This window comes from Protopterus annectens, chromosome 13.part0, assembly GCF_019279795.1.
Source record: "Protopterus annectens isolate FY-2018-M chromosome 13.part0, PAN1.0, whole genome shotgun sequence".
NCBI classification, from domain to species: domain Eukaryota; kingdom Metazoa; phylum Chordata; order Ceratodontiformes; family Protopteridae; genus Protopterus; species Protopterus annectens.
In genome coordinates this window covers 16,576,686-16,591,054 of record NC_056747.1, presented here as the reverse complement: position 1 = coordinate 16,591,054, position 14,369 = coordinate 16,576,686, and the positions used below count along the sequence as shown (strand labels likewise).

Here is a 14,369-nt window from a genome sequence, read left to right as displayed (position 1 = left end):
AAAACATTCTGCAAATTACAGAAAAAGTGCAGTGCAAACATTAAAGCACAATGTTTTGAAACTGGATTATTGCATACAAGGCTTGCACCTTCATAGTATATGCCTATGTAAGCTACGTTAGGCATAAAATACAATTTTGCTAATAGAGTGACTTGCACCATCAAGAACACTTGGTAGAATTGAGACAGGTAGTTACAAAGACTGCAAAATGAGACCACAAGAATGTTCCTTCTGGGGCTCAGAACACATCACCTTCGAACAACCATTCCTGAGTTAGTCGTGTATGGAACCCAGTTATCTGCACAAACATTCAACAGCATGAAATATGAATAAAGATTTACTTTAGTAAACCATCAGAACAACTGATACAACGTTAACAATTGTTTTAGTAATGGAGACAGCAAGCCATAAAGTTTGTTATTTACTTTATAATTCTAAAATGTACACAGCTTGTACTCATATTTAAAAAGTTATTCACAATAAACTGCACAATTTATCTTGGGTAAAACAATACAGAGTATCAATAATGCTTTATTTGAGAGAAATAGCTTTACATATTTTTAAACTATAACTGTTGATAAAAAATCATACCATTTAATTATGCCAGCACTAGAATTTGTCACTTGAGTTTTGTTATATAAAAAAAACTGCCTTTTATATACATAATTGACGCAAACTTGTTCAAGTATCTTTGCTGCCCACAAATGCAGGAGTTATGTTAAAGTTTTTTTTTTTAATCCTAAAAGAAGTATTACTACATACGTACACAAATTGGCAATTAAATACATTTCAGATATTAACAGATGGGACAACAGTAGTGCTGTCCAGAACAATGTCCATTCCATCCACCTGTGCTGCCGTGCCATTATGTTTAGGGCCTGCATCTGCAAAATAAAACAGAAATCAGAATTCAGTTTTAACTGTTTAAGTGTGTTAAAATATCACACAATACTACCACCACCTACTGCAAACCAGAGTTATGAAAGTACAGTTAAAATCTTTAAAATATAAACACCTCAAAACTAGTTATCCGGTTGCTATAAAGCCAGAGTGCACATTAAAAGATGCAACTTTTATGACCACTTTACTCGCTCCCGACCTAGAAAGTGATTCTCAGTAATGTAACGATATCTAAAGTGAAGCGCCACATTTTAAAGTACCATTTGCGTGTTCATGGTAGGAGTTTTATTACGTCGCTTGTATGCAAGTTCTTACACTACACTCTGACATGGGCCTTTCCTGAAGAGTCTTCAAAATGGCTGTCCTACCTAACAAATAAATTAGAATAAACGCAGCTTTTTAGTTAGTATACGAATGTGTGGTTTTCCACTCTAAGAAAACTGGCATAATACAAACGAACCGGAAAGAAACACTTAATACTTACATTAAACAAAAAACAAGGAAAAATACAAGCTAAGATTGGGTTGTGTGCTTCTAACTTAGAAAAAGGGCTGCCATGGTCCTACATGCTGCAAACACACTTCACAGTTCATCATTAATGATATCACCTGCATTAATTTATTATGACCCACTGTACACACCAATGACTAGGAAAGCACAATAATCCCTCTCCAAAGGTTAGGGATCTGCTTGGGAACACTACAGTACCAAAGCAAATCTTTCCTCCAATTGTTTAAATTTACTCACGTGACCAAACTAGATCCTCAACTTTATCCCTTAACTTGCACTCACCTCGTCATCTGCAGCTGGTTTCACCCCTCGCGCTCCATTTTAGGCCAATAATGAAATGTTTAAGAACATAGATAATGGTTTTCTTATGTGGGCACTTTCTGCAGATCAATATTTCCTTTATTCAAGTGGATCAAAATTCCCTCCTCTTTTGTAAACATGCTGCTCTGTAGAACCCCTTGAGTGATTCAGCACCTCTCTACACCAGCTTTCCAAGTGAACTGTAGCAATGCAATATCAAACCAACAAATTCTGCAACAGAAGCATAACTGGGGCTGGGCGAGAGGGGCAACTGTCGCAGGGTACAAAGTGTATTTTGTGTCTGTGTGTGGGGGTGCAGTCAGCCAATCCCGTTTTCTAACGCAATCCCGGCAATGCACTCAAACTCCTCACCAGTAGCGTAGCTAGGGTGGGGCGACAGGAGCAACCACCCTAGGTGCAAAGTGTTGGGAGGTGTGGACAGACAATCCCGATCTCTAATGCAAAACCTACAAAGCCCTCTCTATGGATTACAAAGCCCACCCAGGTGCGATTCTTGCATACTTCCCTTCTCTTCATAAGCTCTCTCAAGCCCCCAGAATTAAACCTCATCTTTTGCGCAGATTTCATCCAGAAAAAAGGTAGTAAAAAATAGTCTGCAATCTGAAAGCACTAAGAACACCAGATACTCTGGTCCTTGGTAAGAAACTGCTGCTTACTGTGCGACTAAGCTAGCTACCTAAGCAGACAGTGCTACTGGACCAAGTCTGTGAATGTTAAATACAAAAGTAATTCAAACACAAACATATGAAACCATGCTGCTTGGTACTTCTCAAATGCCCTCAACTTCCCCAACACCATGTCACTATTTTTAAGTACTACAATGTTACTCAATTCCTCCTCAACACTCCAATCAACCACAATCTGTCTAACTCATGAAATACTGTTTTCAAAAATCTCCCCAAACTGCTACTTTTGATCCTCCTGCTCTACATAAGGGTTTTCTCTACAAATGGTCTGAAATAATCTTATGAAATGTAGATTGTGGTAACAGGACAATTTCCCATTAAATGTCCTTAGACTACAGTCCAGGTTATCAGTACCACCTGGACTAAACATGGACTTTTTAAATGTCATTTTTTTCAAAAATATTTAAAGACTAAGAAATCAGTTTTTACACAGAAATAATGCTTGACTTATGCATCACTGCTGCAGTACGATTTCTAAAGGTTGTGAAGCAGGTACACTGGCCTCACTGCCACAGGTCTTGGCCATCTCCAAACAGGGACTGGGGTCTGACCTATGCAGACCAAGTCGGAAGGCTGCAGAGAACAAAGGGGAGAACACTGCATACATCTTTATTTTTAAACAAAAACTAAAGTTGCATACTTACTATAACGACAGAGCCTCAGCAGACAGGTCTTCATTCAGATCAGACTCTAGCCACTCGACTTTAGGATCCCCAAGTTCCTACCATTACCCATAATCTCCCCCAATCTCAAGACTACCTAAGATCAAGTTTGACAGCAACACCTAGACAGAAACCCCCCCCCCCCTGGAAACACAAAAGAACTCTGGAGAAAAAAAACTAAGAAAATATCTTCCATAAAATGGAAGGGGTGAAAGGAGGGCAGGAAAATGAGGAAGGGAGGAGGAGGGCAGGAAAATGAGGAAGGGGAAAGGAGGGCAGGAAAATGAGGAAGGTTGGAAGGAGACCGACTCTTGTGGCAGATAAATTTTGCATCTGATGGTGTTTCTAACATCCATTCCACATCCTACATGAACTCAGGCAGGAACTTGCAGCACCATTAGGCGCCCCATTCAACCAAAGCCAGAGTACCGGCTTTGTCCCAGCTGAATGGAGGACAGCCACGGTCATCCCTCTGCGCAAAGGTGGAGGCAACCACCAATGAGGAAACTATAGATCCATCGGCCTAACTAACCTGATCTGCAAGGCTATGGAACGGACTATCATAGACCTCATTAACAAAGACATTGGCAACCTCCGAACACTTGATCTCACACAGTTTGGCTTCGAGGGGAGGTCATGTCTGCTAAATTTGGTCACCTTCTTTGAGACAGTCACCAAAGCCATGGAAAATAGGAAGACAGTGCACACCACCTGGCCTAAGCCTTCAACACTATTCCCCACTCGGGCATAATAGGTAAACTCTCTCAACTAGTCATCAATCTGCACGCTACCAGATGGGTGGGTAGCTGGCTCAATGATAGAACCCACTTAATCAAAATAGGGGATACCACCTCAAGCAGTAGACCCAAAACGAGTGGCGTAAACCCTGGGTTTGGTCTTGGGTCTCTCTTTTTCTGAAGTGCATGCCAAAACAAGTGGGGTATGGCTAGCCAAGTTTGCAGATTACTGCAAGCTGGGCGCTGTCATCAATTCCCCTAGTGATGTGGATATCCCTCCAAGAGGGTCTCACCCAAACAAATTACTGCTGCCAGAAACATGGCCTCAAGCGGAATACCAAAAAATGCATCATGATCCCCTTTAGGGAGGAGTGACGTACCTACAAATTATCACATTAATAACGTCCTATTTACGCAATCAGTCGCAAGCAATTTGGGCACCCATGTTAATAGCAACCTGACTTTTGACCATGTTGCTTCCGTTGTATGGAATGCTTTCTACATGGCCCACCTCATAAACAAGGGTATCTCATCCAGGGACAAGGTCATCACATCCCTGTACTCTACCCTTATACGACCCATTATTGAATACAACACCATGTTCGGCATGTAATGCGTAAAGAGCATGCAGGAGCTGGAGAGACCACAGAGGTTCCTCACCAGGAGAATCAAGGGCCTCAAAAATCTACCATACACTGATGGGCTAAAAGCCCTATCCCTCTACTCAGTTTCATACAGACTCCTCAGAGGTGATCTCTGTCTGGCATACAAGGCAATCTCGGACCCTGCCTTGCTGGAACTGCTTCATATCTGCAAGTCAAGCTCCATTCGAGTAACGCGCGGCCTCAACCTGATCTCTGACATCAATAAGACTTGTCGGTGGGACACATGTGTCCCAGAGACTCCATCTGTGGAATAGATTCCATCTCCATGTCAGAGTACCTCTTTACCCATTTTTAAGTGCAACCTGGATAACTGGATACATCCATGGATTCCACCCACGTCCCTGCTGGACAGGGGCAGCAGGTGCAGACTTGTCTAAACATGGGCTAAACTTTTGGCTAGCCTTATAAGGTCCTCGGTGCCAATAGCCTAGTAACTTCCTATGAAAAGGTGGGACAGAGTCCTCAGCTACTTAATTCTTGGGGTAGCCTCATGGGAGAATGTCCTGGAATACTGTGGAACCCAAAAGTCTCCCTGTTCCTGGACAGCAAATACAGCTTTTAGCGAGAAATGAATGTGTGAGCCTTACACCAAGCGGCAGCAGCACAAATTTCAATGCAGGTCCTAGAAAACGTTAAGGAAGTTGAAACACATCTAGCTGAATGAGCTTGGACTAGCCTATAATATTGAGCCTTTTTTTTTTTTTTTTTTTTTTTTTTTTACAAAGATGAGAGAGATGGAGTCAGATAACCACCTAGCTAAAGACATTTTTGAAACTCCTTGGTCCAGCTTAGCTTTAGAAAGGGGACAAATGGCTGATCTGTTCTTCCTGAAGGTTTTTGTACAGTGGAGGTAGAAACGGAGTTGGCAATGCACATCCAGCAAGAGAAACCTACATTCCCCTTCATTACAAAAATTATGAAAAAACAGCAGGATTGATGAATTGGTTCAGTGAGGTTTCAGAAGCAGATAAGAGAAGGACTGGTTTGCAAGGATACCTTATCACTGTGGAAAATATAGACAGACATGGATCTCTGATAACTTCAGCCCAGAACGTAATGCCATTAGGAAGAGTGGTCTCCATGTCAAGAATTTGATGTTCACCTTGGAGGCAGGTTCAAAGGGTGGATGGGTCAAGGCTCGAAGCAAAACAGTCATGTCCCAAGGAGGAGTAGGGTATCTAAGGGGAGGTCTAAGAAGGAAGGCATCCCTCAGGAAAGCTTTGGATAATCTAAGAGAAGCCAAGGTCAACTAATTGTCTCCAACATGAAAATGAAACAGCTGCTAACTGGACCTGTAATTGAAGAAGTGACCTCATCATGAAACACAAGTCTAAAACAGCTGAGACAGATTCCTTTGGGAGGCCCACAAAGAAAATCTTTTCCATTTACTCTTGTAAATTTGTCTGGTAGATGGTCTTTGGGAAGATGTGGGAATATGGACCAAAGTAGAAGGAAGCCTTGACCAACTAACGATCGAAGGAAGTGAAGAAGCCAAGCAGTAACTCAAGGGCTTGAATGCTTGGGTGAGAGGGAAGGATTGGTTTGGGATCCAGCACCCAGGGATGGCATAACCAAATAAGGCCTGAGAAAAAGAAACCACAACTATCAAGAGCAGAAAGGGGCAATGAGGATAATTGTGGTATTCCCAAAATTCCTGTAGAAAGCATCTAAGAGGATCATAGGAGTAGAGGAAAAGGCATAAAAATGACCGGGGGGGGGGGCAAATGTGTGAGAGCATTCCTCAGAGGCTCTCCTTTGGGGGTGGGGGGTGGATCAGGGTAAAAATATCCTGATGCACTTGGTGCTGAGTGGAAAGGCAGAGGTTTCAGCATCATCAGCCCCACTGACAAAAAATCTGCTCCTCCACAGACTGAGACCATTCATGAAGTAGAAGGCTAGATCTTCTCGACTGGAGATCCTCCTTGTGCGTCATCAGAAAGACATTGCCCACAGCCATATACACATCACTTCTGGACATAAAGGAAAGGAATTTGTTCCCTCGTTTGTTGATGTACCAGACTACGGACATGTCAGTCTATACAGAAAACACCCTCCAGTGGTAGGATGTCCTGGAGGGCATAATGCTAGATCTTCCCTCATTCCCTAGAGCACCGATGTGAAGACTAGCCAAAGATGGCGCGGATAGTCCCTGGCGCTAACAGGAGACCTGAAAGGAGCAGTAATGAATCAGGGTGGTAGTGTGGCCGAGCGGTCTAAGGCACTGGATTTAGCCTCCAGTCTCTCCGCAGGTGTGGGTTCAAATCTCACCACTGTCAGTTTAAAGCTCTGAACTGCTGTCACATGTTTTGGGGTTGGGAGGGTGGCCTAATGGTTAAGGTGCTTGCCCTGCAAGCACAAGGTGCATGGCTTGAGTCTCAAGGGATAATTGGCTAGGCATAAAAAATGGCTCGCAAGGGCAGTTAGCTTAGTACTAACCTATGAACCTAAGTTGTGTAGGTAAGGGGACACTCAAGCCCGAGGTGAGCTGCAACCACTGGCATACACTTGGTGACCATGGCAGGGGGGTTTGCAGGTAGGCGAGGCATTTTGCCGGGTTTGCGGTGAGACCAAACGGTAGCGCTGAAAGAATAATTGTGCAAAATCTGAGTTGCGTAAAATCGTCCTAGTCACATACTGCAGTAATCATAACATGAGGAGGAATGACAAAGCGCATGCAGAGACAGAATTGGGTGGAGGAGCAGAAACATTTTCCACAAAGCCATGGAGAATAGCTCTGGCAAACCCACCCTGGGACTGAAAATGACATCCAATTTACAGTGCTTGGTGAAAGTATGAACAGAAGACCAGGTAGCTGCCTCCGAGAGAGAGAGACTATCCTTTAAAGAAGGCCCTGAAGAGAACATTGCCCTTGTAGAATGTGCCCTTACAGGAGAAGATAGACCCTTTTCCATTAGCTGAGTAAGAGAAAAATGTTTTTATAAATCCATGAGGAAATAAACTGCTTGGAAACAAGTTGGCCCAGGGAACTTGGGTGATGGGAAAATCTCTCACATTTATGGATGGGCTTAGTTTTGCACGGGTAGTATCGGAGTTGTCTATGAACATCCAAGGTGTACAGAATCATCTCACTAGAGGATTGGCGTGATGGAAAGAAGGTAGCAAGATTGATAGTCTGATTCAAGGAAAACTCATTAACCACCTTGGGCACGAAGGATGGGTTAGTCCTAAACCCTGTCCCTACGAAAAGCTGGGAAGGGAGAAGAGGCCATAAGGGCTTGCAGCTCAGAAACCATTCTGGCAGAGGTTATAGCCACTAGAACTGTTTTTCATATTCAGTGTAGCAAGGAGGATGACACTGGTGGTTTGAAGTTTTTCAAGGACAAAATTAAGATCCCAAGGAGGAAGCAGTGGTTTTCCTTGGTGGTCTAATATGATGGACACCTTTTAGGAACAAATTTACTTCCAACCTGGAATCTAAAGGAGGAGACAGAGGTAAACATGCAGAAATGGCAGACAGATGAGCCTTGACTAAAGAACAAGACAAGCCCCTCTTCATTAATTCACACAGGTAAGACAAAACTACTAGAACCTCTACAGACAATGGTTGCAAGTGTTTGAGACACCAGATGGAAAACCTCTTCCATTTGGAGACGTAGGATTTCCTAGTAGTGGGTTTTCTGGCCTCCTGCAGAACTTGTAGCATATCCTCAGTATAAAGGAGTCTAATGGGAATTAAAGCCCCATCACCCAGAGAGTCAAGTTTAGGGTCGACATTTGTGAATGCACTAGAGTTCCCTCAACCTGTGCAAGTAGGTCCATTCTGTGGGGGAACTTGTGGTGATTGCCCATGGCTAAATGTAGGAGGAGAAGGGAACCAATGCTGTCTTGACCAAAAGGGGGTCACCAGCAAGATGTTAGGTTGTTCCTGCTGAATTTTCAGTGGAACCTTCTGGATAAGTTGGAAAGGGTGTGTGTGTACAAAAACAGCCCCTTCCATGAAAAAGGTGCATCCACCTTCCATGCTCTAAGATGTGGTATCCTGTATCCCGGTACAAAACTTGGGAAACTGTTGGGGAAACAAAGTTCTGAGGAATACCCCAATGATGGACAAGGTCCAGAAACAATCCCTGTTCAACATCCACTCAAGGGATTGAGTCATGGACCTGCTTAGTCTGCCATCACATTCTGAGCTGAGGGAATGTAAACAGCCTCGAGGGAAGCCTGACTGCTGGGCTATCTTACAGGTTTATAATGCCAGTCTGCAAAGGATACAGGACTTTGTTCCCCCTGCTTGTTGATGTACCAGAGGACAGTGGTATTGTTTGTGAACCACCTTAGAACCCCTGATGAAATCTTGGACTTGAAGATTTTGAGGGCAAAGATGAACTCTCATTTCCTTTATGTTGATGTGTTCTTTTGTCGGAGGTGGGGACCACACATCCCTGAACTTCCCTCCCAGTTTTCCACAGTTGCACCTCATCCTGTGCCTGATGCAGTGGTGTGCAGAACCTAGGTGGATGGAAGAGATTGAAGGGGAAGGGCTGGATTTCTGGAGACCTGAAGAATCCACCACTCAACTCACTTATCAAAGCGAGTAGGAGGGGGGACAACAAATTCCAGAGGGTGCGAGTGCCGCTTCCAAACCTTTCCTAGGAACCACTGAAATTTTCTCATATGCGGTCTGGCAAAAGGAGTCACTGGAATAGTAGAGGCCATGAACCTCAGGAGGCGCAGTAACTCCCTGGCGGTTAGCAATCAAAGAGGTATTAGGTCCTGGAAAGAGGAGGTAAGACAGCATCCCTTCTGGGGGTAAACAAGCTATTATTGTGCGTGTTAGAATCCTGCACCCCAGGAAGACATGATCCTGGGAAGGGATCAGGGAAGACTTTTGGAGACTTCCAGTAAATCCTAGCCCTCTGAGAAGGGACACTGTGCAAGAAATATAGCCCAGGAGTGTGTCTGGAGATGCAGCATGGAGCAGCAGGTCGTCCAAATATGGAAACATCTGTATGCCATGTAGTCTGCAGTAGGCTATGACAGGGGATAATCACTTTGTGAATACCCTTAGTAACAGAACAAAGGGCAAAGCACAAAACTGAAAGCGAGAGGAAGCCACAGAAAAGTGAAGCAACAGCTTGAACAGTTAGTGAATGGGGATGTGAAGACAGGCATCTGTCCAATGACACCATGAAGGCCTGGGGAAGAATGAGAGGGAGTAGTGCAGGTAGAGTCAGCATGCGAAAGGTGGGGACTTTTAGAAACGTGTTTAAATGGGAAAGGTCTAGAATGGGTCGCCAAGGGCCATCCTCTCTTGGGACCAGAAACACCCTGGAGTAAAATCCTTTTCCCATTTGATTAGATGGCACTGCCTAGATATAGCCATGAGAAAAGAGGAGAGGACTAGTGAGAAGAAATCCAATTGGTCCTGTGGGGGTTGTGGGATACCTTTAAGGTATGAGTAGGTTTCCCATAACATGAAATAACCTTGGCTGATAACCCAGGACTCTCAGGTCGTTTCATCTGTTTCCAAGCTGGGAAAGAAAGATGTGAAGAGAAAGGAGAGTAAGATGGATCTGGGGTCTGGTAGTCAGATGACCAGGTTTGGCCTGAAAAGGCGGTTTCTGAGGGTGTGGAGGAAGACGACTTAGAATGAGCCTGTCTACTGGCATCTTTTACCTTTTGGTGGGTGAGACTTGGTTGCCTTACTAACAAAGATGGTTCTAGCTGGGTAGTTCCACTGAAAGCAGGGAAAAGGAGAGACAAATGTGTTTTAACTCCTGGAGTTTCTGACCCTTTTTCTGAAGAGTTTTAAAAAGCTCTGCAGCTGCACTGCCAAATAAAGCATTGTTGTCCAGAGGCGCATCCATGAGCTTAGCTTTGCTATCATCTGGTAAGGATTGTAGTCTAAGCCATGAATACCTTCTCAGGACTGATCTCGTAGCTGCAGCCCTAGAAGAAGCCTCCACTGCATCATAACTGCATTCTGAGTGCCTAGTAACCTGGGACAATGAATTAACAATGGTGGAAAGCTTGGCTTTGGTGGGAGAATCTGGGAGCTCTGACAGGAGTTCAACTGCATCTGCTATAACAGACAGGGAATATTTGGCCACGTGCGTCTGACAGTTCATTGCTTTGAAGGCCAAGGTTGCAGACGTACACACTTTCCCCAGTCTCTCGATGACCTTGCTCTACTAACTAGAGGACAGCAGGGAGTGGGAAGCTTTATCTGCTGCCACTCGTATAGTAGCTGGATTCAGCAGAGGGTGCCTTAAAAAGGAATTTGGCATTCTCAGACACCTTGCAAAATCTGTGTGGACGCTTGGGAGCTGGGGACTGGGAATCTGGGTACTTGGAAGCTGCATCCAAGAAGGCCGGTGGGACAAGAGGGATGGCTGAAGGATTAAGGGATTTTATATGAAGGAGATCATAGTACCTCTTCTGAATCTCAGAAACCTGGCAGCAATCCCACATGAAGTCCTTCATCTTTCCGCACCATTAGATTCCTCCTCTGGGGAGGCATAACCTAGAGAAGCAATTTGAGTAGAGTAAGTCACAGATTCATCCCCTGATGAATCCTCCTCTTCAAAGGGGTAGAGGGAGAAAGGGCTGGTGCAGGAATAGAAGGAGCTAAAGTCTGACGCAGGGCCATGAAGGCATAAGAGAGACGGTGGGTAAAGGCCTACCATTCATGAGTTAGATCAAAAGCCTGGTCCTGAGGAACCTGAGAAACAGGTTTAGTTTTTAGATTATTCTTCTTTGGAGCCTCAGGAGCCAGCCGATGAACGGTTGATAGGACTGATATAGGGCAGCATTCCACAACGTCCATAGGAGTATCTTAGTGCACAATAATCTTTGAGACGCCGCATGGGCCTTCAGAGATAGCCAGCTGTGATTCCCCCCAGTGCCTGAATCGGACGCCTAGAAATCCCTCTGGAACGTGCCTACAGATTCCTTGATGGCTTCCACAGTGAAACTGTTGAAGGAGGCTCTACAGATGCCACAGCGGCCTCCGGCCTACATCAGCCTCGGGAGGGATGTAGAAACAGAGGGAGCAGCCATAGGGTCAGGCTGGGGCTTCTTGGCCTTCGAGTTGCAGCTCTTCTGAAGGGCCCAACATTGGTTCCACGTCTCAAGCTAAGCGCTTAATGCACTGATTTTCCAATATAGCCTAAGGGACGCTAGACGGTTATGGAGGGTTTTAGGAACAAAGGCCTTACAGACAGTGCAAGAGGGGTAGTCTGGGCCTAAATAAAATAAGCAAAGCTCATGGGAGTCTTTATGTGGAATTTGCCTTCCACACTGACACTTGCCCTTCCTAGCTGACATACTCACAACAAAAGCACAGTAGCCAAAGGAAACAGAAAAAAACACAATGGGGTACTTATCAGAACAAACTTGAGTTCTTTGGTGAGCGATGACAAGAGCTGGCAATCAGACAGGCTGCAAAAAAGTTCAAAGGTAGGTAAGTGCTGATATCTGCTTTATACCAGAGGTCTCTCTATAGCAGACATACGCAGAATGATGTGCGATGTTGTACAAACTGTACAGTAGCATTCAGAAGTTTCCAGTGAGAACCCTTGAGACTTCTGGAACCACAGTTTCTTCCCCCTTCTAGCTCCTGGATAAGATTGCTGGTGTGTAGAAAATACTATCTTTACGACAGAAAGGGTTTTCCTGTCTTGCATACTCCTAGTGTGTCTTCAACTTTTGCTCTGAAGAGAGTTGAACCATTAAAAGGGCCATTCTCACAGATGTCTTGAAACGCCCTGCAAATTCACATGTGCATAACCAAGCATGCCCTCTTACAGTAAAGCTTGTACCTGCTTGAAGCACCTTCAGATGCACTAGAGATCAGAAGCACTGAGGCACTGGAAAGACTATAGGATGGGTCAGCTGCAAGTAAACAGTTTTCTTGTGCTTCACTGACATGGATTCAAAGATGTTGAGAACTCTTTGGTTAAATATCTATAAAATCTTGACATATGCACAAAACAATTCAGAGCCCTGACAGCAAAAGTAGTTTAAGCAAACCTCCCCTCTCCCAAACCTGTCCAAAGCCCTGGATTCCATTACGGGAATGGACAGAAGAGCTCTCCTCCGCCAGCATCTTTTTGGTGGATGTTGCTACCACCATGGAATCCACCTCTGGACTGTTAGTCTCATGCAGGAAATCATTTGGTGTAACAAGAAATTTATTTGGTTAAAGTGGCACTGGTCCGGCCATAACCAGGTCCTTCCATCAGCTCTGACAAATTAAGTTTACCTTCTCGCCAGGGGGAGAACCATGCAAGTAAAAGCTGAACCAGATCTGAAGGCCTTGAGAAATACTGATTCCTTATGGCAAGGGACGTCAGTAGTCCTATTGATTGTCTCAAAGATTTCAGAATTTTCCCAAATGAGATGTCCAAGTTGTGATCTGGGGGACCCCCTCCTCTTCACTGAAATCACTGTCTTTGGTAAGAGACTCCTGTGAGGAGTTAACAAGCCTCCTCACGCATGTATGTTCTGAGGAAGCTCAGAGATGGAATGCTCTTGAAAGGACTCAGAAAACTGAGAGGAGTCTTGAATGTGGATTATCTCAAATCTCGACATAACCAGCTATCCCAATGGGGTAAGCAAGAGCAGGTTCAGGATCCCACGGATTTCTGCTGCAGTTGGGTGAAGTGAGTGAAAGGGAACTCCACTTAGCAGAAAAGTGTGTTCTCTCGAACACCATAAATGGAGATGCCAAGGGGCCCAAAACCACAACAGTAGAAGTGGTGGTATCCAAAAACCAGGCAAGTCTCTGTATCTGACTTGGATTTGCCCAGATCCACATTTGAGCCAGGTGATACAGTACCAAAACTCCAACAGAAGGGGAAGGTTCCATCAATTTTGAAGTCAGTACCCTACCCCTGGATCTGATTCGGACACTTTGGCTCAGAGAACCCTCCCATTCTGCTCGAAACACAACATATCAGAGATGTTGCCAGAGTGGAAAACCACAAAGTGTTCAGATAAGATAAAGACAACCCTTGGGTTACATTCAAATCCAATGTCATTGAATCCAGAAGACAGATTGAAGAAGGAGTGACCAGAAAAAGGGATGAAGTACCAAAGCTCATGGTTTAGACAGGAGTTAAAGGTGGGGAATGCCCAAATAAATTTGGATCAGGAGGAGCTTCCTCATCATCCTATTCACATCTGCTTTTGAAAGGCTTGTGGTAGCCTGGACTGATCTGATGGAGGAAGAAGTCAAAGGAAGCCTAGAAGATCTCTGTACTGGTCTCTCCTGTGCAGAGGGGAAGCGCAGTACAGGGTAAAATGGCTCTGGAGAAAATCTTCATTCTGGTACAGATGGAGTTCAAGGCCCTATGACCATCAAATCTAATGAGATGGATGGATCTGAAGGTTACAAAGGTTTTGGGGTAAGAGCCAAATAATAAAGAAAACATGAAAAATGGTCAGGAGAGTGCTTTCTAATCTCCTTGCCCTTTTCCTGGGTTTTGTCACAACTCTTCCCCCTTTTATACATGTCTGAGGACTTCTTCACAGATAACACCCTATAGAAGAAGAGCATAAAGAACGAGACAAGCCTCATGCTAGGAGTGAATTAAGTCCATTAAATTCAATTTGTTGAAGGGTTCAGTGATGGCACACTGATCAAATGCTTCACAGACATCGCACTCATTTAGATGAGTAACGTCCAAACAGTAGAGACACTTCTGATGACCATCAGAATTAGACATTGTGATCACAGACCCCCCCCCCTTTTTTTGAAGCCGGATGGCTTCTTGGCAATAGTTAAACACAATATCCTAGAACACAAAACAAATGTCATTAAAGTACTGTCAAGAACAAAAATTCTCGCAGAATAATACCATCACTATTTAAAAAAGCAAGGGAGTCAGCAATGGTACAAAAATTGATTTTTACAAGAAAAATGAA

The 14,369-nt window shown here is 44.3% G+C and overlaps 1 protein-coding gene across 3 annotated transcripts in view; it reads right to left on the bottom strand.

Moving 5' to 3' along the window:
• Positions 1–408: 408 nt before the first annotated feature.
• CHAF1A (chromatin assembly factor 1 subunit A) overlaps positions 409–14,369 on the bottom strand; it is a 1,619,257-nt gene continuing 1,605,296 nt past the window's right edge. For all 3 annotated transcript variants that reach the window (XM_044090585.1, XM_044090587.1, XM_044090586.1), the window contains one exon: positions 409–884. In XM_044090585.1, coding sequence (XP_043946520.1) covers positions 790–884 — 95 coding nt within the window. In that variant the 3' untranslated portion in view covers positions 409–789. The remainder of the gene's footprint in view (positions 885–14,369) is intronic.